The 27564-nt window shown below is 41.8% G+C and overlaps 1 protein-coding gene across 2 annotated transcripts in view; it reads right to left on the bottom strand.

Annotated features, from left to right (window-relative positions):
- Positions 1-27564, bottom strand: part of tiam1a (TIAM Rac1 associated GEF 1a) — a 180201-nt gene that overhangs the window by 40791 nt on the left and 111846 nt on the right. Inside the window, exons 14-17 of one of the 2 annotated variants that reach the window (XM_034178322.1) lie at positions 27216-27297; positions 24540-24626; positions 21841-22053; positions 18791-18924 (exon numbers count right to left, since the gene is read on the bottom strand). In XM_034178322.1, the coding sequence (XP_034034213.1) occupies positions 18791-18924; positions 21841-22053; positions 24540-24626; positions 27216-27297 (516 nt within the window). Of the gene's footprint in view, positions 1-7500; positions 7913-18790; positions 18925-21840; positions 22054-24539; positions 24627-27215; positions 27298-27564 lie in introns of those variants that run through there. The other variant, XM_034178323.1, reaches the window with a different exon arrangement.

The raw sequence follows: 27564 nt of genomic DNA, 5'->3' as shown, positions 1-27564 counted from the left end.
TCTTTTGCCATAGAATCTTGAACAGCGATGGCATGGCCGCTCGCTGCAGCACCTGCTCATTGGTGATCTTATATGTAGTATCTTCCAGCAGCGGTGGAAACTAGTCTTTTTTCTTGTCCTGAGTACAGTTGTCCAGGTTTCAATTCCATGTAACAGAGTTGACAGTATACATGTTTTGTAGAGTTTTCCAGAGGCAGCAGCTCTACCAATCTCCACATTTACTTCATCAAGGGAGAGGTCGTTTGTCACCTCTGATTCCAGGTATGTAAACTTCTCAACTGTTCAGAATGCATTTCAAGTCAGTGTCACTGCAGGAAGGACTACTGTACCTTGACCCATTACCTCAGGTTTCTTGATTCTGATTATAAGGCAAAACAAGTCACAGACTCGGGCTAGATTATTTAACAGCCCCTGCAAGACTTCCTCCTCATTATCCGTAAGTGCTGCATCATCAGCAAAAAGAAGTTCCCTGCACAATGACTCAGTGGTTTTACTTCTTGCTCTGAGTCTTGCCAGGTTGAAGAGTGAGCTACCCATATGTGACTGAATATAAACTCCATGATCCCATCAAAGGCAAAGTGAAGTACAGAAAAACAAATGCTGAAAAGGGTGGGTGCTAGTAGGCATGCTTGCTTTACTTTTTATTTTACATCCAAACAGTCAGAGGAAGAACCATCAAACTGAATGCTGGCTTTCATCTCCTCATGAAGAGAGATCACCAGCTTCAGCAGTTTAGGTGGTCAGCCGATGCTCTTTAGTACTTTGCAAAGGCCCGTCCTACACATCTTATCGAACGGCATTGTCAAGTCCACAAAGGCAACATACAGAGGCATACACCTCCCTACACTTCTCGAGATGACACAAAGTAAATATCATGTCCGTAATGGACCGTCCAACTCAGGACCACACCGCGATTCTGGAATCACATGTTCTGTTACAGTATGTGCGGGCAATGACTTTCCCAGCTACACTCAAGAGGAAGAAACCTCTGAAGTTGTTGTAGTCCCACTGATCACCTATTCTTGTACAGGGTGACAATCTTGGCATTGTGCATTTCACCATCTTCCCAGCACTGACGAAGGAGCTTATACAGGTAGAGCAACATCACTTCCTTATTTCCTTTAAGAATTTCTGCCAATATACCATCCTAACCTGGTGCCTTGCCAATTAGTAAAGTACAGAAACGTGGTTCTGGCTCCTGCTCTGTGGGACACCCGTTTTGTCTGTGCCACACAGTTGACACACCAGCTCCACCATAAAGTCCTTGTGTCATGGGCTGCACTTGCTTGACACTGCTGATCTCCCGATGCAAGATGAATGCATTTGGGGTTGCAATGTCAAGGAAGTGCAGCAACACTGTCCTGTACCAGCATGCAGTTTTCCGAAGGGTGGAGTAGTACTGGATGAGATGGACAGATAGGTCAACTCCACCCATGTTTTTATTATAAGCCAACACTGGCGTAGGACAGGGAAGATCTTTCACCGTCCAGAGTCCATCCTTCACCCTTTTCCACGCTGTCTCACCCGAAAATGCATGATGGATGGTGGAGCACACAGACACCTTCCGTGTGTCCGTCCAATTTACAAACATCAGAGGCCCCTCTCTTATCCATCTTATACAACCCCTGGCAAAAATTATGGAATCACTGGCCTTGGAGAATGTTCATTCAGTTGTTTAATTTTGTAGAAAAAAAAGCAGATCACAGACATGACACAAAACTAAAGTCATTTCAAATGGCAACTTTCTGGCTTTAAGAAACACTATAAGAAATCAATCAATCAATCAATCAATCAATTTTGTTATATAGTGCCAAATCACAACTAACAGTTGCCCCAAGGTGCTTTATATTGTAAGGCAGGCCATACAATAATTATGTAAAACCCCAACGGTCAAAACGACCCCCTGTGAGCAAGCACTTGGCTACAGTGGGAAGGAAAAACTCCCTTTTAACAGGAAGAAACCTCCAGCAGAACCAGGCTCAGGGAGGGGCAGTCTTCTGCTGGGACTGGTTGGGGCTGAGGGAGAGAACCAGGAAAAAGACATGCTGTGGAGGGGAGCAGAGATCGATCACTAATGATTAAATGCAGAGTGGTGCATACAGAGCAAAAAGAGAAAGAAACAATGCATCATGGGAACCCCCCAGCAGTCTACGTCTATAGCAGCATAACTAAGGGATGGTTCAGGGTCACCTGATCCAGCCCTAACTATAAGCTTTAGCAAAAAGGAAAGTTTTAAGCCTAATCTTAAAAGTAGAGAGGGTGTCTGTCTCCCTGATCTGAAGTGGGAGCTGGTTCCACAGGAGAGGAGCCTGAAAGCTGAAGGCTCTGCCTCCCATTCTACTCTTACAAACCCTAGGAACTACAAGTAAGCCTGCAGTCTGAGAGCGAAGCGCTCTATTGGGGTGATATGGTACTACGAGGTCCCTAAGATAAGATGGGACCTGATTATTCAAAACCTTATAAGTAAGAAGAAGAATTTTAAATTCTATTCTAGAATTAACAGGAAGCCAATGAAGAGAGGCCAATATGGGTGAGATATGCTCTCTCCTTCTAGTCCCCGTCAGTACTCTAGCTGCAGCATTTTGAATTAACTGAAGGCTTTTTAGGGAACTTTTAGGACAACCTGATAATAATGAATTACAATAGTCCAGCCTAGAGGAAATAAATGCATGAATTAGTTTTTCAGCATCACTCTGAGACAAGACCTTTCTGATTTTAGAGATATTGCGTAAATGCAAAAAAGCAGTCCTACATATTTGTTTAATATGCGCTTTGAATGACATATCCTGATCAAAAATGACTCCAAGATTTCTCACAGTATTACTAGAGGTCAGGGTAATGCCATCCAGAGTAAGGATCTGGTTAGACACCATGTTTCTAAGATTTGTGGGGCCAAGTACAATAACTTCAGTTTTATCTGAGTTTAAAAGCAGGAAATTAGAGGTCATCCATGTCTTTATGTCTGTAAGACAATCCTGCAGTTTAGCTAATTGGTGTGTGTCCTCTGGCTTCATGGATAGATAAAGCTGGGTATCATCTGCGTAACAATGAAAATTTAAGCAATACTGTCTAATAATACTGCCTAAGGGAAGCATGTATAAAGTGAATAAAATTGGTCCTAGCACAGAACCTTGTGGAACTCCATAATTAACTTTAGTCTGTGAAGAAGATTCCCCATTTACATGAACAAATTGTAATCTATTAGACAAATATGATTCAAACCACCACAGCGCAGTGCCTTTAATACCTATGGCATGCTCTAATCTCTGTAATAAAATTTTATGGTCAACAGTATCAAAAGCAGCACTGAGGTCTAACAGAACAAGCACAGAGATAAGTCCACTGTCCGAGGCCATAAGAAGATCATTTGTAACCTTCACTAATGCTGTTTCTGTACTATGATGAATTCTAAAACCTTACTGAAACTCTTCAAATAGACCATTCCTCTGCAGATGATCAGTTAGCTGTTTTACAACTACCCTTTCAAGAATTTTTGAGAGAAAAGGAAGGTTGGAGATTGGCCTATAATTAGCTAAGATAGCTGGGTCAAGTGATGGCTTTTTAAGTAATGGTTTAATTACTGCCACCTTAAAAGCCTGTGGTACATAGCCAACTAACAAAGATAGATTGATCATATTTAAGATCGAAGCATTAAATAATGGTAGGGCTTCCTTGAGCAGCCTGGCAGGAATGGGGTCTAATAAACATGTTGATGGTTTGGATGAAGTAACTAATGAAAATAACTCAGACAGAACAATCGGAGAGAAAGAGTCTAACCAAATACCGGCATCACTGAAAGCAGCCAAAGGTAACGATACGTCTTTGGGATGGTTATGAGTAATTTTTTCTCTAATAGTTAAAATTTTGTTAGCAAAGAAAGTCATGAAGTCATTACTAGTTAAAGTTAATGGAATACTCAGCTCAATAGAGCTCTGACTCTTTGTCAGCCTGGCTACAGTGCTGAAAAGAAACCTGGGGTTGTTCTTATTTTCTTCAATTAGTGATGAGTAGAAAGATGGGAGTTTTCAGGGAATACTGTTAAGTCTTCTATTTCCATACCATAAGTCAGAACAAGATCTAAGATATGATTAAAGTGGTGGGTGGACTCATTTACTTTTTGAGCAAAGCCAATAGAGTCTAATAATAGATTAAATGCAGTGTTGAGGCTGTCATTCTCAGCATCTGTGTGGATGTTAAAATCGCCCACTATAATTATCTTATCTGAGCTAAGCACTAAGTCAGACAAAAGGTCTCAAAATTCACAGAGAAACTCACAGTAACGACCAGGTGGACGATAGATAATAACAAATAAAACTGGTTTTTGGGACTTCCAATTTGGATGGACAAGACTAAGAGTCAAGCTTTCAAATGAATTAAAGCTCTGTCTGGGTTTTTGATTAATTAATAAGCTGGAATGGAAGATTGCTGCTAATCCTCCGCCTCGGCCCGTGCTACGAGCATTCTGACAGTTAGTGTGACTCGGGGGTGTTGACTCATTTAAACTAACATATTCATCCTGCTGTAACCAGGTTTCTGTAAGGCAGAATAAATCAATATGTTGATCAATTATTATATCATTTACCAACAGGGACTTAGAAGAGAGAGACCTAATGTTTAATAGACCACATTTAACTGTTTTAGTCTGTGGTGCAGTTGAAGGTGCTATATTATTTTTTCTTTTTGAATTTTTATGCTTAAATAGATTTTTGCTGGTTATTGGTAGTCTGGGAGCAGGCACCGTCTCTACGGGGATGGGGTAATGAGGGGATGGCAGGGGGAGAGAAGCTGCAGAGAGGTGTGTAAGACTACAACTCTGCTTCCTGGTCCCAACCCTGGATAGTCACGGTTTGGAGGATTTAAGAAAATTGGCCAGATTTCTAGAAATGAGAGCTGCTCCATCCGAAGTGGGATGGATGCCGTCTCTCCTAACAAGACCAGGTTTTCCCCAGAAGCTTTGCCAATTATCTATGAAGCCCACCTCATTTTTTGGACACCACTCAGACAGCCAGCAATTCAAGGAGAACATGCGGCTAAACATGTCACTCCCGGTCCGATTGGGGAGGGGCCCAGAGAAAACTACAGAGTCCGACATTGTTTTTGCAAAGTTACACACCGATTTAATGTTAATTTTAGTGACCTCCGATTGGAGTAACCGGGTGTCATTACTGCCGACGTGAATTACAATCTTACCAAATTTACGCTTAGCCTTAGCCAGCAGTTTCAAATTTCCTTCAATGTCGCCTGCTCTGGCCCCCGGAAGACAATTGACTATGGTTGCTGGTGTCGCTAACTTCACATTTCTCAAAACAGAGTCGCCAATAACCAGAGTTTGATCCTCGGCGGGTGTGTCGTCGAGTGGGGAAAAACGGTTAGAAATGTGAACGGGTTGGCGGTGTACACGGGGCTTCTGTTTAGGGCTACGCTTCCTCCTCACAGTCACCCAGTCGGCCTGCTTTCCCGGCTGCTCGGGATCTGCCAGGGGGTAACTAACAGCGGCTAAGCTACCTTGGTCCGCACCGACTACAGGGGCCTGGCTAGCTGTAGAATTTTCCACAGTGCGGAGCCGAGTCTCCAATTCGCCCAGCCTGGCCTCCAAAGCTACGAATAAGCTACACTTATTACAAGTACCATTACTGCTAAAGGAGGCCGAGGAATAACTAAACATTTCACACCCAGAGCAGAAAAGTGCGGGAGAGACAGGAGAAGCCGCCATGCTAAATCGGCTAAGAGCTAGTAGCTACGCTAAGCTAGCGGATTCCTAAAAACACGCAAAGTGAATAATGTGTAAATAATTTAGAGGTGATTCAGCAGAAGGAGTGCTTTAGTTAAGGCACGTAAAGATTACACTGTGAAACAAACCGTAATCTAGATAACTAGATCAATCTAACTGCGCAGATTAAACAGCTAACAGATACAGCAAAACACCGCTGTGCTCCGGAACAGGAAGTGATACAATGAGAAATCAGGAAAAAAAATTGTGGCAGTCAGTAACGGTTACTTTTTTTTTTAGACCAAGTAGAGGAAAAAAAATATGGAATCACTCAATTCTGAGGAAAAAATTATGGAATCATGAAAAACAAAAGAACACTCCAACACATCACTAGTATTTTGTTGCACCACCTCTGGCTTTTATAACAGCTTGCAGTCTCTGAGGCATGGACTTAATGAGTGACAAACAGTACTCTTCATCAATCTGGCTCCAACTTTCTCTGATTGCTGTTGCCAGATCAGCTTTGCAGGTTGGAGCCTTGTCATGGACCATTTTCTTCAACTTCCACCAAAGATTTTCAATTGGATTAAGATCCGGACTATTTGCAGGCCATGACATTGATCCTATGTGTCTTTTTGCAAGAATGTTTTCACAGTTTTTGCTCTATGGCAAGATGCATTATCATCTTGTCGTGTGACATGGATTATTCGTTCCATTTACAGTGCAAATTTGGTTTGATACTTTTTGTAGCATTGTACGTTGCAAACGCCGCCCACGCACACACTAGCGGAGGTGATGTTTAGCTAAACATGGCAGAGTTTGTTTTGCTGATGGTTGATTTGAACAAGATAATTGATAGTGCTAATTCTTCTAATACACACATGCACAAAACAACACACTACACCATAAGTCCTCTGGAGGCATGAAGAGCTGTTAGAATTAAAACGTGGACAAATTTGTGATTTTTCACTGGACTGAGGAAGTACACAAAGTTTTTTTTTGGGGGGGGGGGGGGGATGTAAGTATCAGGACTACATCCTCAGAATTATTTTTGAACTAATAGTTTTTCCAAGTTCACTAAGAACAATTTTGTACTCCTCAAATCAAAGCACCAGTGGCAAACACCAAAATGTAAGTCCCTTTCCTGTTTATAAATTAATATAATATCAAATGACAAGGATCTATTTTAGCCGTTATATAAAACAAATAATGAATGTTTTTACATTCTTTCAATGGAACAAATATTTAATTCAGTGAAAGCTGGAATGTTCCATTCAACTCGTCTTCGTCTTTTTGAATGGAACATTCCATCTTTCACTTCATGAAATATTTGTACCATTGAACTCAAACATTCATTATTTGTATAATGTTAAAGAACTGCTAAGGTGCACACTTCAAATATTTGCACCTTACTTTGTATCAACAACAAATTTTATTTGAGTTTTTTAGCTGCTGGACAGTCAAACTAAGCCATTTAATGATTGTAATTTCTGACATTTGCACACACACGCACGCACACTACCAGTCAAAAGGTTGGACACACTTTCCCATGGGAAAGGTCATTGCCTGATTTTGTATATACACATTTCACAGAAGATGGACACCAACTACTAATGAAAATTACAGCTATCATATGAAAGACAAAAGAAACTGCATGAATTATTAGACTGGGTGGGACCACCAGGCAGTTACAGTAACTACCATCTCTGGCAAGTACTGTGATGTAACCACCGACTGCTGCAGGAAAACATTCTGTGTCACACACACCCACACCAAACTGTAGAGCTCACCAGTTGTAACATCTCGTAAATGGACTCTGCAAAGTGTTTGGGGCTCCGGCTCCTCTTAAAGGTTGACATGCTGGTTTACGACTCGCAATTCAGTTTAACAAGAAATCAGCTTGCTTTTCCAGTCCAAGTCGTGTCCATTACCACATGCCACTCAGTGCCAGAACACAGCATGATTCAATGCTGCACAAAATTTGTGCATGTGGAGATTCGCCAGCCAAACTCAAGAAAAGTGTGAAAGTCGATGCCGGTTCTTCAGTGCAAAATTCTGTCGGTCATTCGGCAGATTGTGCCGAACAAGACTGTAAACGTACAACAGGCGCAGCAACCTTATCCAGTCATTGCTTCTGCCTCTCCCAATCCTCTCTGCATCCTCCTATCAAGCAGTTCTGTCTCTTTTCTCTCCTTTTTCTGTCCAGGGTGCCCGCAAGCAGCTGTAACAGCAGCCGACAAATAAGCAAGGAGAGAGAGAGAACAGGAGTTAAAGTGACAGAATGGGAGGTGAAGACAGTGGGTGGAGAGTGCACTCCAAGACACACACACAGAACATGCACTTTATTGAACCACCGTGTACTTATAATACGGGTCCAAATCCAGCAGTAGTCTAGCATGACTAAACCATAAATATACTTTAGTTTCAGTCATTGATCATCACAAATCCAGGCTTTGATCACAAATGTTTATTTACTATATATATATGTATACATTTCCTTTGTATTATTGTATTTATTTAATTATTTATTTGGTGAAAGAATGATGGAGTATAATTACCTTGGGGTCTTTTCATGAGTGAGGGGACAACGGAGCACGAGACTGGCCGGAAAGTCGGCACAACAGAGGCGGTATTGCATTCGCTCTACTATACTGTTGTTGACGAAAAGGGAGCCGAGCCAACAGGCGAAGCTCTTGAAATACTGGTCAATCTTTGTTCCTACTCTTACCTATGGTCATGACCGAAAGAACAAGATCGCAGGTACAAGAGGCCAAAATGGGCTTCCTCAGGAGGGTGGCTGGTGTCTCTCAGAGATAGGGTGAGAAGTTCGGTCGTTCATGAGGAGCCGGAGTAGAGCCGCTGCTCATTTGCGCTGAAAGGAGCCAGCTGAGGTGGTTCGGGCATCTGGTAAGGATGCTCCCTGGGCACCTCACGAGGAAGGTGTTCCAGGCATGTCGAGTTGAAAGAAGACCCTGGGAAGACCCAAGACTAGGTGGAGAGATTATGTCTCCAAACTGGCCTGGGAACACCTCGGGATCCCCCTGTCAGAGGTGGTCAATGTGGCCTGGGAAAAGGAAGTTTGGGGTCCTCCGCTAGAGCTGTTGCCCAAGCGACACGATCCCAGATAAGTGGTTGAAGATGCATTTATGTATTGGGGGGGCATACTAATTGTTTTATAATGACATAACAGTGATGCCATGTCACGATGTTAGTTGGAAACACTTAAGATCCCAGCAACATTCTGGAGAGTCTACAAATGAACTACAACACTGTGAAGCTTCAAGGTCACTTTAACGTTTGATTACTAGCTGGGTCACTGAGCATGTCTCGCGGAGCACGCAGGAACGCAGATATGAAGTTCCACGACAAACGCAACAGAGTCCTAAAAGGAGCAGGATGTTCCTTTTTCAGTGTACTTTTTTTGTCAAGCAGTTTGTAAAAGCTGTATTTTAATACAGCTGTTCAGTAGTTGTATTTGGTAGGGTTGCAATTTTCCACAATATATGATCCAAAGCTTGGTAAAATTTTCACTTTCCTTACTCCATTTCCTTTCTGAAGGCTTCACTTTTTGTTCCCCCAAGCTTGAGGGCAAGTCGACACATCCGACACATTGTCAATGTTACACTCAATCTCGCAGAGCATCTTAAAAGAAAGATTCCTGTCAAAACACAACCTCGTAGAAGGAAATATTCACGATCGGCGCTGTGGCACAGCCGTGGCTTTACTGTTTTACAACATGAACTACTGCAGACCTGCCCTGTTGAGCTCTGAGATGGAATAATTACAAGGGAGGAGTGTGAAGACAAGTGCAAACCTGTTCGCACACAAAACCATGCAATGTGGCAGCCAGCGGGGAAAAGACACATTACACTCAGCTAACGCACACATTTCCACATGCTTTACTGCACCATATGTATAGAACAATGGTTAAAGTCAGAGACTCGGATGACATGCACTCTTATCTTATCACTGTGTGCAGACACCGTTTCTGCAGGAAGAACAGACGCGTTCTTGTCTGTCAGTAAACACAGGCGGGGGGTCTTAAAGTTCATTTTCCTCTGGAATTAAAGAAAATGCAAATCCATAAATCCCCATGAAGAAGGAAAGAATATGTGCAACAGCAGAGAGAGAGACTTCATTTGAATGATAATGTGAGTGTTCACAAAACTGAATATGCACACTTGGAAGTATTTTGGGGCAAGTGCTTTCCTGTAAGTTTGAAACATGAGAAGCATCTTTATTAACCTTTGGTAAATATTTATCACTTTTAGCTACATACATTATTTCAGCATGTGTCACAGCTGACTCATACCATGAAATAAATAAGTGTGTGTGTGTCATTTTCACTATCATTATGGCTTTTGCTGTGCAACAATAGCTGTAAACCGTCAGAGTGCTCCCTCTAGTGGAAAACTAAGAAATCACAACAAATATGAAAAAGTCATTTTATGCCAGGAAACAATGGAATTGTGATGATTTGAGAATATTTACAGAGGAATCTTTCAAATTGTGATACAAGCACCAAATTTGGCACAAATATTCCTTAGACATTACTCTTTTGAAAAAGAAGACTATCCAGTTGGTATTTCAATAGGCAGCCAGGTAGGGGTCAATGAAGTATTACACAGGGGTCAAAATTAAAAGATGCTCCAACCATATTGAAAATTATACCACATTGTTTGTCTCATCATAAAGATTCCAAAAAGGTATAGTTTGGACCATCTTTGACTGAATGTTATGACATTACCAAGTAAAAACAGCAAAAACAGTGACAAAGGTCAGTTTCAGTTTGTACAGGGGCCAAAGTTAAAGTTGCTCCAATTTTGGTAAAAAGTGATGCAAATTATTGGTTGAACTAATCGGATTAATAAATGGAATAATTTTGACTGCATTGAATGTTTCCTGTCCAAAGTAAAGGTCAAACAATATCAACATCCATTGGATTATATGGCATATGACATGTTACCCTGTAACATGAGAACCAACACAGGGTGCAAGCCACTCCTTTTTAGAACCCTATTCACTCAAGCAATAATTGGTATCATTTTTTTTAAACCAAAATAGGAGCAACTTTAACTTTGCCCCCCTGTACAAACTGAAATGGACTTTTATCACAGTTTTTGCTGTTTTTACACCATAACTTTATAACATTCAGCCAAAGATAGTCCAAAGTACAGCTTTTTGGAATCTTTATAATCACACAAATAATGTGGTATACTTTTAAACATGACTGGAGCATTTATAAATTTTGACCCGAGTAATTCTTCATTGAGCCCTACCTGGCCACCTACTGGAAAAAAAACCCCAAGTGGATCCTCTGCTTTTTCAAAAAAGTAATGTTCAAGCAGTATTTGTGCCAAATTTGGTGCTTGTATCATTATTTGACAGATCGTTTTAGTTATCTGCTGCACTATTGTTGCCACTCTTGGTCACCATACTACAGAGACCACAGCAGCTCTCAACTATGAGCGTCTCATTATGATATGAAATTCAAGTGATTAAAAATAAAAATGACATCCACCACACACACTGATGTTTTAGTCTCACAACAATTTCAAATGACCTTAAACTAATTTTTTTTGGTTAATGTAAAAGAGAACCACCCTTCCCACTGAGACTCACTCCACCTCGGAGAACACTTACAATCATCAGTCATCTGTTATCGCCTTTATCTCTGCAATCACCGTTTTATTCCGTTTGGTTCGTATTGAGATGGTAGCTCCAAGCTTTGTCTAAAATAATGAACCTCCCCGTTTCCTCAGGCTAACCAGGCACTCATTTATCTCCACTAAATGAGGTGGAACGCTGTGGAGAATGAAGTAATTAGAATGTGGGGATAATTAAAATTGTCCCACTTTCCCCCCTCAACATTACTAGCATGTGACTGCGGAGTAAAATGAGGTAAGGAGCAATCCGCAGTAGGTCTCATTTTATACAGGCGAAAACAAAAGCAAGCTCAACATGAACAAAAGTAGGGAATCCACATTTTGCAATAAAGAAACAGGGGTTTGGCAGTTCTAAGGAAAGACGAGTGTGGATCAGCTTTGCTGACAGACGGGACATCCAAGTGTTTCAGCTCTGCTGAGGACTAGGAGCCAGCTGAAGGAGAGGAGCCGTTTCCGAGCCAGTAGCGGCCTTGTGTTTGTTTGTGATATTGATTAGCAGGATGATAGTGAGGAGGAAACAGATGACAAAAAGGACACTTCTGGAAAGGATGAGAGAAAATGAGATATATATCTTCATAGTGGTGAAGAAGCAGCTGGAGATGACAGTGAGATGGGAAATCAGCATGTGTCAGACAGGGACAAGAAGCGGGAGACTGAAAGGTGTTGTCCATTTTATTTTTACTCACACCAGTGCACCTCTGGATCGAAACTAAAATCCAGGCTTTCAATGACGTCCTGTACTCCATTAGAAGTTTATCATTCACGTGTCTCGGCAGTTACACTCATGTCTCTGGGTCCTCGGCCTTTGAGATCGAGAGGTGCCCGGGAAGCACCTTTGGAGTCATGAGGTCACTGGACAGGTGTTTGGTGATGCTGATATCTTTGCAGGAAAACAAAGGCCCAAGTCTTTAGGGAGCTGGTGGTTCTTGTCTGGCTGTTTGGTTGTGAGACTGTACACTAACAACTAACCTAGGGTGAGGACTGGATGTACTTAGTAGTCAGTCTCTTTGCAGGGTCACCGGGTACTGCTGGGGTGGCTTTGTTTCCAACAAGTAGTTACTTAGGTAGACAAAATTGAGGCATTTCACTTGCATTGTGAGGCAGCATCAGCTTTGACATTTTGGCCATGTGGTGCACTTGTCTATGCATAATCCCCTGTATAGGTGCCAAAATGCTGAGGACCCTAGTGACTGAAAAAGGCAAAGGTGGAGCCCACGCTTCACCTGTGGCAGATGGATGGCTGTTTGAGATGTGGGACTGAACCGGTTGTCTGCTTGGGTGGTTGCCATCCAGAATCCAAGGTACTTCCATGGTGTCGTAAATGCTCTTTAGAATTAGTTTTATCTTATTAAATTAGCACCATAATCACCTGCTGATTTTGCACTATCAACTACATATACCGTCACTTTTTGTGCTTACTTTTGTCCTCTTTCTTTAATGTAAATATTTTTCTTTACTACTGTACAAATCTTGCTGCTACAATAAGTGATTTTTCCCCGCTGTGGGATCAATAAAGTTTATGTTATTTTGTCTTGTTAGGATGCTTTATTTGCTCTATGTTCAATACCAATAGTTCGTATGGCTGGAAAAAATGTATTTTTCTATCGTGAACATTTGTTTGTTTGTTTTTTTTTTTTTTTTTTGTCGTTTATGACTTTAGGGTGATATAGAATTAAATTGCATAGCATGCTGTGCTGCCTCCTGCTGTACAGGTCAGGAACATGCATTAATATCAAATCAAGAATTTCATCTTTGAAGGTTACAGTCAGCACATACTTTGTGCTTTCATGATCAGTCACATAGGTGTACCTAATGAAGTGGCCAATGACTATACAGCACAGCTTTGCAAGGTGTAGTGCAACAACAACTGCTGTAATTCAGCTGAAGATAATTTGATTTTAAATTTGTTTTGAACATGTAATAAATGATTATTCTTACAAACAAGTGGACATAGAAAAATGATATTTGCAGACAATGAAAAGCAGGAAGCAGAAGAAATTTTCACACATACCTTTGTTATTGTTATATTTGAAAAGGAACAAGAAGACGTATAGATATAGTAAAAAATATCTGTCTTAAAATATTAAGCGCCTTTAAAATGTTGATGGACACTGTTTGGAGATTTTAAGTGTAGTTTAATTAGATCAGAATGACTAAAGTGCACAGAAAAGACTTAGACTCTCTGACCTTTTGATTCACACCATCATTCCTATTCATCACCACTTTCTAACTTTTGTAACTCGTTCCGATGAATAACAGCACACTCAGTCACAGAACCACCACTGTCTCGATGAGACCCAGTTCTGACGGTCCATTAGTTTTCCCTTGGGACTGAAGCTCAGTGACACACACATCCAGATCACACAGCACCATCCCTTCCTTCTCTTCATGTCTCTGCTGTCAACAGGGCAGTACAAAATATAACATTTCCCGTAGTTACTCCGTGTCACGCATTGCCATGGTAATGAAAGTGACAGCCATATCCAAGGGAGACCGGCTGGCACGTGGCGTGTCCCAGCAATCACTGTGCCGACCCTGATCCGACCAGACATGATCTTAATGAGAAAGTGATGCTGTTGGCTCACGCTTTCACTCAGATACACACACGGCTCTCTATTAACCAAAAAAAAAAAAGTTATAAAACAGCTTACACACACACCTGCACACAAGTCCAGATATTTTTACTGACCACCACTAAGCAACACTGGAATGTCATTTTCAAAATTTCAGCTTCTAACTCCGATCATATTCCTAATCTTAAAAATAATTATCTTATTATATATATATATATATATATATATATATATATATATATTATACGAGGTCTATTAGAAAAGTATCCGACCTTTTTTTTTTTTTTTTTAAAAAACCATATGGATTTGAATCACGTGTGATTACATCAGCCAAGCTTGAACCCTCGTGGGCATGCGTGGGTTTTTTCACGCCTGTCGGTGACGTCATTCGCATGTGAGCACGCCTTGTGGGAGGAGTGGTCCAGCCCACTCGTCGGAATTCCTTTGTCTGAGACATTGCTGAGAGACTGGCGCTGTGCTTCATCAAAATTTTTTCAAAAACTGTGAGGCACATCTGAGTGGACACCATTCGACAAATTAAGCTGGTTTTCGGTGAAAATTTTAACGGCTGATGAGAGATTTTGGATTGTTTCTATCGCTGTAAGGACTTCCCACAGAGCGGAACGTCGCGCAGCGCTCCGAGGCGACGTCATCATCCTGTTTCAAGTTGAAAACCTCCAAATTTAAGCCTCTGTTGACCCAGGATGTCATGAGAGAACAGAGAACTTTCAGAAGAGGTCAGAATCAGCAGTTTATCTGGACATTCCACTGTTAAAGGAGATTTTTTTAATGAAAGACGTGCAGACGGATTGGCGCGTCGGCTCGCAGCCGGTGCAGCGCACCCGCCACAGGAAAAACACCTCCGTTGGAAGCCTTAAGGACAAGTTGGAACATGCCCTGCTGTTAAACAATTTCTCAGATACTCAACTGAAAGCTACCAAAAGCCGCCTGGATTTTACAAATGGTTATCAACACGGAGGTGTTTTTCCTGTGGCGGGCACGCCGCACCGGCTGCGAGCCAACGCGCCAGTCCGTCAGTCTTTCATTAAAAAAATCTCCTTTAACAGTGGAATGTCTGGATAAACTGCTGATTCCGACCTCTTCTGAAATTTCTCTGTTCTCTCACGACGTCCTGGGTCAACAGAGGCTTAAATTTGGAGGTTTTCAGCTTGAAACAGGATGACGACGTCGCCTCGGAGCGCTGTGCGACGTCCCGCTCAGTGGGAAGTCCTTACAGCGATGGAAACAATCCAAAATCTCTCATCAGCCGTTAAAATTTACACCAAAAACCAGCTTAATTTCTTGAATGGTATCCACTCGGATGTGCCTCACAGTTTCTGAAAAAATTTTGATGAAGCACAGCGCCAGTCTCTCAGCAACTTCTCAGACAATGAAAATCCGACGAGGGGGCTGGACCACTCCTCCCAAAAGGCGTGCTCACAGGAGAATGACATCACCGACAGGCGTGGAAAAACACACGCAAGCGCACGAGGGTTCAAGCTTGGCTGATGTAAAAACATATGAATCAAACCCATATAGTTTTTTAAAAAAATAAAACGGTCGGTTTCTTTTCTAATAGACCTCGTATATATTATATCTTATTATTATATATTATCTTATTATGATTATTAAATAATAATCTTAAAAATAGTTTATTCAATAAACTAAAACTTGTGTTGTTGCTCTTTATGATCACTGAATTATTCATTTATTTAATCAAAAGTAAATTTTCCTCCATGCTCAAGTTTGGAATGTTTCTGTTGATGTAAACTGACTGTAAATGTACGTTCACATTCTTACAGCAAAACATATTTTGAGCACATCTCCATTATGGTGTATGTGGTGCATGGCTACAATCACGTGCAGAGGAATGCAATGTGCACTGTGAAGGGGCACTATGCTCAAAGATTACATGGAACCACTGAGCATAGGGTAAGGCAGTTCACGATAGAGGGAAAGCTAATGATGATAAAGCAGATATAACTTCTAGAATTATGCAACAACAATTAATTGCCTATCAGCACTGAAGTTAAAACTAGTTTATTGTTTTGTGTTCTGTATAAGTGCACCTAAGCCAATATTTATTCATCGGAAAGTGGGAAAATCTTGGAAGATTTTCACTCCTGAAACTGATTTTCCAGAAGAGGACTGCTCCCTTCTGGATTTGAAATGTCTCAGTAACCAAGAAACCTCAGAAATTACTCTAAGTGGTTTAGAGTTAAGATAAGGATACAGGTTTATTACTTCTGAAATGTTTAAAATGCCTGGAATTTTGAACATTTCTAGATCCATGTATCCCAGATCTTTGCACAATTTTAGAAGTGCTTCATAGCAGCAGACTTCTGAAATGGTCCAGGTTAAATTCTGGAATTTTCCATCTTCCCAGCACCAAACACATAACACAAGCTAATGCAGTCAAGGAAGTGTTATCACTAATGCAAATAATGTGTGCAAAGCAGAAGTATAGCGCCACCAACAGTGCTGGGATGGTAAAGATCTGTGTGGACCACTGCAGCATAGAGCTCAACACAGCAGTGATATAAACCTTTCCACTCAATCCATACAGTCAGTCCTCTCACTAATCTCAGAGTCTGCACAACATTACATTTGCAGATAGTAACACAAAGGGCAGTCTCCCACTGCCAATTTTTGATACCCAATTGTATGCATTTTTAGTGCAAAAAATAAATACTGGATAGCCACACAGGAAGTGAAAATAGGTGGAAATTGTGATTAGATGTACTTAACATTTTGAGCAATTGGGAAAGTTTTAATCAAGTGTGACACTGGGGGTAAATTGTGATCTACACAAAACAAATAATCTGGTTTAACTGACACTGATCCAGAGTACTCTTGTGTAAAAGCAGGTTAAAGTGGAGAAGTGGGTACAGCTGATTAGACAGATCTTCATTAATCCATTGGGAAGACTCCCTCGGGGAAACTGGGGTTCCAGCAGCATTGTATAGCAGCACACAGGGTAAGAAGCACACAGTATCAAAGTAGAAGTAAAAAACAATTTGCGAAATGTAAATACAAATATAAATACTGCTCACTACTGGCTTACTGGCTACTACTGTTCCTCTCCTTCCCATTCTCTGTCTTCCTGTTATTCCTCCTCCCCGAATGAGGAGTTGTACAGTCTGATGGCCTGAGGGACAAAGGAGTTTTTCACTCTGTTAGTCCTACCCAGTGGTGGGCACAGCTAACCAAAAAGTTAGTTTCGATAACAGATAATCAGCCAACTGAAAAGTTATCTTCTATAAAGCTAAACCGATAAACCACCCAAAAATTTATCAGAAGCTACAGCTAACCGGTAACTTTCAGTATTGTCTCCGGTACACTTGCAACTAGTAACAAGCTGATTTTGAGTTTTAACACCACATTAGCTTCGACAATTAGCGGAACTGTGCCCACCACTGGACCTATACCTGGGAAGGAGCAGTATGCAGTAACTGGGACTTCCTGTTCTCTGAGCAGTAATCTCCACAACAAGAAAACCATAAAAAAAATGTCAAACTCTTCAACAGAAGACAGTTTTGAAATGTTAGATATTTTACCTTTTTGGAAAACTGAGAAATATACAGACGTAGCCTTTTCCATATGTGAAAACAAGTGTGATGGAGTCACACTCAGGTGCACTCTCCAATATTCAGTTACACTTGTATGCAAGCACATATAAAATAGTAGGCAATATAAATTTTGCCTGGCATTTTAAACAAATAAATAAATGATTTGGGTTGGATTTCCTCAATTTTGAAATTGAGGTGGAAATTGGGGCCAAGGTCAACATCCCAAATCAATCCAGAACAAAGAGCTTATGGACAACAAGGGCTGTCAGATGACACACAATGTACTTAAGGTAAATGCTTCACAAAGAAAGTGAAAATACACTCAGAACCTATGAAGCTAACAGGATAACAGAAAAGAACATAAAAACAACAAGTGCATCTGTATAAAAATATCTTCAGCTGCTTTTAAAAAGAGTCAGTGGAGTCTGTGCAGTGTGACAAAAACATAAATCCAAGTGACCTTATATTATGACCAGTCCAAACACACATGTAACAATCAGGTGCCTATCCAGATGTTTTATCAGCATTTCGATATGCCACATTTGCCAGGTAGATAGATTATTTTAGCAAAGGTGAACCGGACCTGGATTTAAACAAATTTGTGTGTGTGGGGGGGGGGGGTGACTGAAGACAAATAAGTCTTCGATCTAAGGAAAATGATAGCAAACACTTGAGCATTGCATTTATAACTTTCTCAGTTTTGATCATCATAAAACATGATATCAACAGCCTCAGTGTTTCATCACCTGCAACAGATTTGAGATTGGAAATGAGAAATGGAGATTGTCGCCTGAAACTATACAACCCCATCACCAGGCAGCAAGACTGCAGTGTGTCGATTCAGGGACAGATCTCCCCCCCGCACGCAACGTTTCTTGGACCAAAAAAATAAGAAGAATCCCTGCCGAATCCATTCAGCAACAAGTGACTCAGCTACATACATTTATTCCAAACCAAGATTTAGCAAAAGTGTTCACTTTTTTTTTGCCACAGACTTAGTTACGCATTTTTTTGTTCACAAATCCACCCCCCCCCCCCCTTACAAAATCCTGGATGTGCCCCTGCGTTCAAACATCAGCACCGACCCACAGCTCAGACACTGATAAACTAACATCAGCACTGTCAATCATAACCTGCAACAACACAACGCAGCTGTATCTGAGCTATTCCAACTTTTGTCTTTCTGGACTTAATCCAGTGCTGTGTTACATGTTTGTTTCCACGTGCAGTCACACCTGTGCACAACTCATCTGCATGCAACAGCCTCCTTACCTTGTGCCTAGTGTCTGTGCAGGTCCTGTCTTCCTGATGGTCTCCGGGACTCTGAGGGGTCAGATGAGGTCCTTCATCAAAGCTTTCACCTGGGCTGTCCACCGTCAGCCCCGACTCTTCATCCAAGATGTCCTCTGCAGACAGAGGGCAGGGATCACAGTCAAACTCACACACTGTTTGCCAGAATTATCCCAACATACACATTAAATTAAAGTCTCTATCATCCTCTGTGTTTCAGCAGTGATGAATGTTACTACCGGCAACAAATCTCTAATTAAATCCATCCTCTACATCTAAGTTCTATGTGCATCTACTTTAATCCATCCATCCATCCATTTTCTTCCGCTTTATCCGGAGTCAGGTCACGGGGGCAGGTCAAGCAAAGCTGCCCAGACCTCCCGATCCACACACACCTCCCCCAGCTCCTCAGGGGGAACCCCAAGGCGTTCCCAAGCCAGCCGAGAGATGTAATCCTTCCAGCGTGTCCTGGGTCTTCCCCGGGGCCTCCTCCCAATGGGACGTGCCCGGAACACCTCTCCAGCGAGGCGTCCAGGGGGCATCCAGAAAAGATGCCCGAGCCACCTCAACTGACTCCTTTCGACGTGAAGGAGCAGCGGCTCGACTCCGAGCTCCTTCCGAGTGAACGAGCTCCTCACCCTATCTCTAAGGGAGCGCCCAACCACCCTGCGGAGATAACTCATCTCGGCCGCTTGTACCCGCGATCTCGTTCTTTCGGTCATGAGCCAAATCTCATGACCATAGGTGAGGATCGGAACGTAGATCGATCGGTAAATCGAGAGCTTTGCCCCCCTACTCAGCTCTCTCTTCACCACGACGGTCCGATACAGCGACTGCATCACTACAGACGCTGCACCGATCCGTCTATCGATCTCACGCTCCATCCGTCCCTCACTCGTGAACAAGACCCCGAGATACTTAAACTCCTCCACTTGAGGCAAGGACACTCCACCGACCTGAAGAGGGCAAAGCACCTTTTTCCGGTCGAGAACCATGGCCTCGGATTTGGAGGTGCTGATTTTCATCCCGGACGCCTCACACTCGGCTGCAAACCGCCCCAGTGCACGCTGAAGGTCCTGATTTGACAAAGCCAACAGAACCACATCGTCCGCAAACAGCAGAGACGAGATTCTGTGGTTCCCAAACCAGACCCCCTCTACACCCTGGCTGCGCCTAGAAATTCTGTCCATAAAAATAATGAACAGAACCGGTGACAAAGGGCAGCCCTGGCAGAGGCCAACGTGCACTGAAGTCAAACAGGTTTGACTTACTGCCGGCAATGCAAACCAAGCTCCTGCTGCGGTTGTGCAGGGACCGGATAGCCCTTAGCAAAGGACCCCGGACCCTGTACTCCCGGAGCACTCCCCACAGGGTGCCCCGAGGGACACGGTCGAACGCCTTCTCCAGATCCACAAAACACACGTGGACTGGTTGGGCAAACTCCTATGAACCCTCGAGCACCCGATGGAGCGTGTAGAGCTGGTCCAATGTGCTGCGACCAGGACGAAAACCACACTGCTCCTCCTGAATCCGAGGTTCAACCATCGGTCGAATTCTCCTCTCCAGTATTCTGGAATAGACCTTACCGGGGAGGATGAGGAGTGTGATCCCCCTATAGTTGGAACACACCCTCCGGTCCCCCTTCTTAAACAGAGGGACCACCACCCCGGTCTGCCAATCCAGAGGCACTGTCCCCGATACTTTAATACTGCTATCATAAATAGCCTCTTTCTGGGCTTTTTCTTCCTGAAGTGTTTTTCCTTCCATGTGATAGCAGATCCTACACAATGACAGCACCCCGTTGTTAAAGGGCTCATATTAATATTCATGGCGGTCTCAGCCCGCGTACAAACAATACCGACTCGCACTCCGCAAGCCCCAATTTAGAAGGATAACAAATGCCGCCCTTGCTCAGATAAGAAGAGAGGTCAGAGGAAAGCTGATGGCTGCCTGCAGGTTGGTTAGCAGACAGCGTGCATGCATAATTTGGAGATCACCTTTTTACCCCCTGCTTAGAAACATACATCACCATCTGCATCTCCCTTGTGTCTCCACACAAGCACAGCCTGTTAGAGGATGCTTGGGATTCTTTTTTTTAAGAGTGCTTAAAGGATCCCTAATGTGTTCAGCATGTGTATCATAACTGGGGCTTCATCACAGTTTGAGCTGCAGACTGCTGCAATTTGTTGTTAAAGCTACAGTGTGTAGAATTGAGGCATATCTATTAGCATTCATAGCCATCAGTTTATTTGTGTATAAATTACCTGCAACAATGGGTCAGCGTATTTTCATGAGATTTTGTGTCTAAACGGAGCGGGCCCCCTCATAGAGGCCAACATGTTCCACCGCCATGTTGATACAGGAGCCCAAAAGGGACATACTTAATCCAGTTTTTGCTTGTTACAGCGCAACCAGAAGACTGACGAAAAAAAAAGATATCTCATTTTTAATTTAACAAGGTTAGTTCCATTGAGATCGAGACCTCTTTTGCAAGAGAGACCTGGATGATTATAAAATTTCCAGTTCACCTAATCTGTATGTCTTTGGATGTGGGAGGAAACCGGAGCAGCCGGAGGAAACCCATACAAACACAGGTAGAACATGCAAACTCCAAACAGAAAGGCGGGAATCACAGGTGGGAATCAAACCCATGACCTTCTTGCTGTGAGGCAACAGTGCTAACCACTAAGCCACCGCGCTGCTGACTCATGCTAGTGTAACAAATTTTTGTGAATGAGGGGATCATGCATATTGTTTATCACAAGAGAAGGAAAAAGGAGTATGAATCCCCGCCACCAAACCAACTAAAACATGAGGGGAACCTGAATCACCACAGGTGATTGCATAATTGCACCACTAGATGCTGCTAAATCCTACATGCTGTAGCTTTAAATTAGTGAGCCTGATTTTCACTCGAAGCCACTGTTTGCATACATCAAACAAAACAGTAACATACAATTTCCGTCAGTCAGTGTTCAAAGCACAGTATCAGAAACGTGTCCCATAGAGAAACAGGTTTGTTCATTCCTGACCTTGACTCTGGGAGAAGATATCAGTGGCGAGGTTTTGCTCCCCATCAGTGCGCCGTGGCGGCACAGAGCACATCACCTGTGGGTCCAGCTGTGGCAAGGTTCCAACAGTCAAGGTCAAAGATTGGTTAACAAATGCAGACCTCATGTCGTCCACTTGGAGGGCAGATGCAGGTTTATTGTTGAGCAACAGGATCTCATCTCCTGCTTTCAAACCTGGAAGAGAAGCACCAAAGACATTAACATCACTTTGTACCCATGGCTCATCCCCAACCATTTTACATTTAAAGTGGCTTCTTCCTGAAGTGATATACATTATATTTTACTCTGGGGTGATTAAGAGAAAAATCTGGGTCAAGTGAGGCACTCAGTTGAGTGCATCGCATCACAAAATTGTAACAGGACCTTCAACCGGAATGAATCCCAACCCATGTTTCAAGCCTTTTAGCTGTGAACCTAAACCATTTGTTATCCAGGTATTATTTCTTATACTGGGCTTTGTCACAGTCAGTGTTGCCAGATACAACCATCACGTATGCAAGAACAAGCACAAAAAGTGGCATTGCTTCCCAAAAAAGCTTAATTAGGCAGCTCCATTTTGGAAGCAAGGTCATTTTACAAAATAAAAAAATAAGGTCAAAAATAAATAAATAAATAAGAAAGAAAGAAAAGACAATATTTGTAAATTACTTTCATAAATCAACAATGAAGGTTTTGGGATTTTATCAGATTTGTGGGTTTTGGGAAAACTGCTATTTATGTTGGTCAATATTACATCAACATGGGATTGTTTAACAATGATGGTCTGTCTTAAAGACAAAACACTAACCGTGGCTAACGTATGCAGTCACGGTAGCCACATTAGCTGCAGTTAGTATAACATTAGTGTTAGCATGTGTCGACATGCTAACTGCAGCTAGCATCTGTGGTTCAAACGTTTAGCATGACCGCATGTTTATCCTCGGATAGCATGATGGCATATGCTCTTAATGTTTTCTTTAAGGTGGCCGGTGATTAATCAGACAGACATTTTCCAGCAATGTCTGGCATAAAGTTGACAAAACTTGTAAAATACAGCAATATATAAGAAGGGTCACTAATTGTGGTGTACTCATATTAGTCACACTTAGCATGGTATTATATTATGTGCAGTCAGGCTAACTGCTGTTAGCATCTGTGGTTGGTATGCTTAGCATGACGACATGTGCAGGTTAAGTTAGCATGACAGCACTTGCTATTTGTGTTTTCTTTAAAGGAGGCTCGCGATTAGTCAAACATGTCAATGTTATAATGTCTGACATAAGTTTGCAAAAAAAAAAAAAATTAATAATAATGATAATTCCAAACAAAACCCTTAAGTTAAAGAGTGAAAAAGCAACTTGGCAACTGTGCGTCACGATTTTAGTGACTGCACGCATACAAAGTTTCTTGGGTTTGGCTCAAAGTCCAACATTAATGGGTTCTTTCTTGATCTACACCCCACATCACCACTATTCAACCATATTTCATGAAAATTGACAAGTTTTCAATAAAGCTGGTAAAAACAAAACAAAAATCACGATTTAACTCACAAACCAGCACCACTAAAAACAAGTCATTAAGCAGCCAACTCGTAATGTGATCTAGTACAATAAAAATGCAGCCTTCCCTTCTTGCTTGCTGGAGGCAAAAATTCATCTCAGACATCTGGATGACTTTACACACAATGACGCAGGGCTGGTCTATAGTCCCATCACATTTAACCAGTGCAGTGCTTCATATGAACATGAACCAGTGCAACACAGCTTCAGTTTGCAACCAACCTTGAGCCTCCCTTTAACCACCTGTCTTCTCTTCCACTAATTAAGAATTCACACTCAATCAGCCAACCAATTACCAACCAGACCTTAGCAATAAATGTGTTTCAGAGCTCTGGTGGTGGATTTGGCCTGAAAGTGAGGATAAGACAAAGGGATTCATGTTGACAAATGATACTATATGTATTAAACCAATAAATAAACACTGAATGGTGCTATAAACAGACTCATACGCTGCACATTTAGCCTTGAGTTATGACCTAGTTGTCTGGGATGTGAACTGTCAGCTGTAGCAGAGTCTCATTGGACACACACACAGAGAGAGCTACCCCCTCTGGCCATACTGCTGCATGCACAACTGTGTGTGTGCATTTGGCTGTGTGCATGCACATGCAAGGTGGGGGAAAAGAGGAAAAATAAAGAGACGGACCCTTTAGGGGCTCTTTGTCCATCACTGGCCTGGTTCCTCCTCATACCCTCCAGAAATTGAAGCGTGATTTCTTTCACTCCTCCTTAGCCTCCCTCACTATGTGAAATACGTGCACATCTGACGTCTTTTGATTGAGCAAAATAAAAGGATAGCATTCCTCAAAGATGCTTCACATTATCTCTGCTGCTTTATAGGTGCAGCTGGTGCTTCCTGCAGCCTGCTTGGCTTGCAGCTTTTAGATTGCTAATGCACCACACAGGACACAATCTCACACTTGAGTAACCTTGGGATGACCCAGGGGCACGAAATAGCAGCGGGTGATTTTCTATACATTAGTGTCGTATCTACAGTGCAGCCGCATATTTCTCAACCTCATTAGGTTTGTGCGAGTTGATGCATGGAGGGAGGTTCTAGACCCCCTGATGAGGACCCCTGTGGAGTTGTGGGTTTGTGTTGCGTATCGACTGAAGACGAACCTTTGGCTGCAGCCAGTCCTCCCTCTTTCACCTCAGTAATATGGAGATGCTGGATTCCTTCCTCGTCTGTTACCGCCACTGAAAACCCTGCACACGTGATGACAGAGAGAGACAGAACCCACATTTTCAATCCCAAAACATCTCAATGTGAGCATGTGCACACCACTGCAGCATAACTACCAGGCTATTAGATCTACTCAGATGCACTAAAACAATTTTTAAAGATCAAAAAATTCCATGACATATACCCAAGTGAAGTAATATTTTGTAGGAATATTTTTTCACCCTAAATTGATTGGACAATTTGAAAGTAGGTGGGATTTAAGGCTATCAAGGTTATCAGTTCCACAATGATGTATTTCTTCTCAAGAAATGTTCAGAATGTTGAGGTTGTGTGGCTGGTGTATACTATTATTTGTTGCCACTGGGGCAGTGTTGCATTCCATTACCAGATACCATGGTAGAAGAAACCCAGCATGGAAACAGTCTTCCTAGCCTAGCATAGTATGCCATGTTTTTTTTTCCCAGGATGATCATGTATCATAAAAATAAACTGCTAAGGAAGCATTTGTGCTCACTGTTTGTTGGCATTTGATGTAAACATGGAGTTTTTCCATCTGGTCCTTTATTTTCTTGCTGTTCAAACCCATCGCCTGACCTCAGCAGTAAAATCAGCCAAACATACTCAGGTTTTTGCTTGATTAGACATTAAAGTTCATTGGATGCCAGTTTTGGACTGGATCCAAAACTGTGCAGAGTCTCATAGAAGCCCATGCTAAAATATCCAGTGCAATGTTTTGAGATAAATATGCATGTCTACAACATGCTACAAAAACTGTTTTGGTCTCTATAGCTAGTTTTTCCATCCATGACAACTGAACAAGAGGACAATTTTTTTTTTAGAACCCCTTAGTTTAAGTCATTTTAAATCATAAAGACTGCTAGTTTTTAACGATTTCCATCCAGGGTTTTCATGTATCCCATAATCCCTTGTGCGCCACAGAGTCACTGCAGTCAAAACAACATAGAGAATTCACATAATGACAATTGTAAATGAATATTATCCTACAAAAATGTAATTTTTTATGCTTTTCGTCACGTTAATAAGAAACTGCATGCATGATACCCTGAAAACTTGCTAAAACAATTATAACAAATAATCTGTGTCTGCTACATTTAATCTGCGTGGAATTTAATAAACGCAAACCGAATTTCAGACATATTATATATATTATTCTGGAACAAAGAGGACAAACAGTGTTGTAAAGAACAATAATCAAGATGTTAAAGAGCAAACTTCACTTTCCACCAAAACGACATGATCAGGAAGCGATTGTAGCTCACAGCAGCTCCAATTGAAAATAACGGAGAGACAGCCTGTGATTCTCAAATGTTTACATAAAAGAAATGCAATAACAACGTCTATAAACCCAGAGAATATATTCATGAGAGTTTTAGGCACAATATAAACATAGTTTTATGTTGCGATGTTAATGCTGTTGTCTGTGTGCAACGGTTAAAGTGCAGCGTGATCAGAGCGTCTCAATGCAGATCTCAGTGTTACTGAGATCTCGCAGCGCAGCGACCTCTCCGAGGTTTTGCGGGATTTCAAACCTGAAAAGGGTGGATGTGTGTCCATCTTGAGTATCTTATTACAAATATTGCAATAATATGGCTTGTTGTGTGGTTATGTATCAGAACAGATCATACAAGATATCTATGAAACAGTATTTACATTCAGTGAAATTTTCATGTTATTGAATTTTGTATGCTAAGGGTGTTAGCACTTTTAGCAGCTATCTTTAGCTTGATGATGCTTGGTAAAGTTAATCCACGATTGAAGAAATAAGCAGGTCATAATTTTTAATGCCCACACCAAAGCCACCCATATTGAGAATCACTGCCCAGTCTCCAAAAATGACTTAATAAAAACCCAATCCAAGGTTTCCCTGCTAGTTTAGCTTATTTGGCAGCTCTATGATGGAGGTCTGTTCGGGCGTCATTCATGCTGCCCAAGTCACACGGGAACTCTGCACTTTCTGAGCTTCAAAGCAGCTCTTGTGGGTCTCTATAGAAAACCTATGAGTGACATCAAGCAGTGTTTGCCCAGTATATATAGTATTTTTTAATATTTCAGTATATTTTCATAAAGATGCGAGAAATGACGTTTTAAGTACAAATATGAAAATATGTGATCTGAGCAATACTGAATAACTGTACATTTTAAAGGTGCTCTAAATGGGCTTTTCTGCCACTAGATAGCTCTATTTTGAGGATGGAAATAAAGCTTCTTATCTCAGCTACTTCTCCCAAACCCTCCAACCTCTGCATTCAGCAGAAGGAACATCAGTTGGAGCCTTTTAACAGGTTTAATGGCTCTCAGTGCCACTAAGTCAGAGGCATTTCTAGCTTCTGCATATGTGATTTTTGATATATTAATGTGTAAAATGTCACTTAAAACACATTTAAGTGTGGACACACATTAAGAAACTTTGAAGTACTCATTCGGTGAAACTAACACAAACTGTATTCACTCTGGATCACATACCCCTCTCCCCGCCCCTTTTTGTCATTAGCAATGAAGTCTATTACTTAATCAATTGGTTGTAGAACTGAGGAATGTGAAAGGAACTAAGCCTATCTGCAACAAATACCATTTATCAAAGGCAAGCATACCATATCCAGCAGTGCAGGACTCAGTTTGGTCAAACTGGATCACCTTGGTTCTTTTGGGGAAAATCTCTATCTCTTTGTAGAGCTGTAAACAGATGAAATGAGATTTAGGAGGTAAAAACACGTAAGGATAGCAATGTTGTTATACGACGAAGGTCAAGGCCAATGTCATCCTTCTTAATAAAGAATGGAGTGGGAGTCATGTATTATTCAGGCTCTTAAACAGAGCAATTCCCAGTGGAGGTTGTCAGGTCAGGTGTTTAAAGTGTGTGGGTTTGACCTCACAGACACAGCTGTGTGTACTGAGCAACAGAAGTCTGTTGTGGAGAACTAATAGTGTCATACCACAGAC

Source organism: Thalassophryne amazonica, chromosome 9 (assembly GCF_902500255.1).
Source record: "Thalassophryne amazonica chromosome 9, fThaAma1.1, whole genome shotgun sequence".
NCBI lineage: Eukaryota > Metazoa > Chordata > Actinopteri > Batrachoidiformes > Batrachoididae > Thalassophryne > Thalassophryne amazonica.
This window is presented reverse-complemented; position numbering and strand designations above follow the sequence as displayed.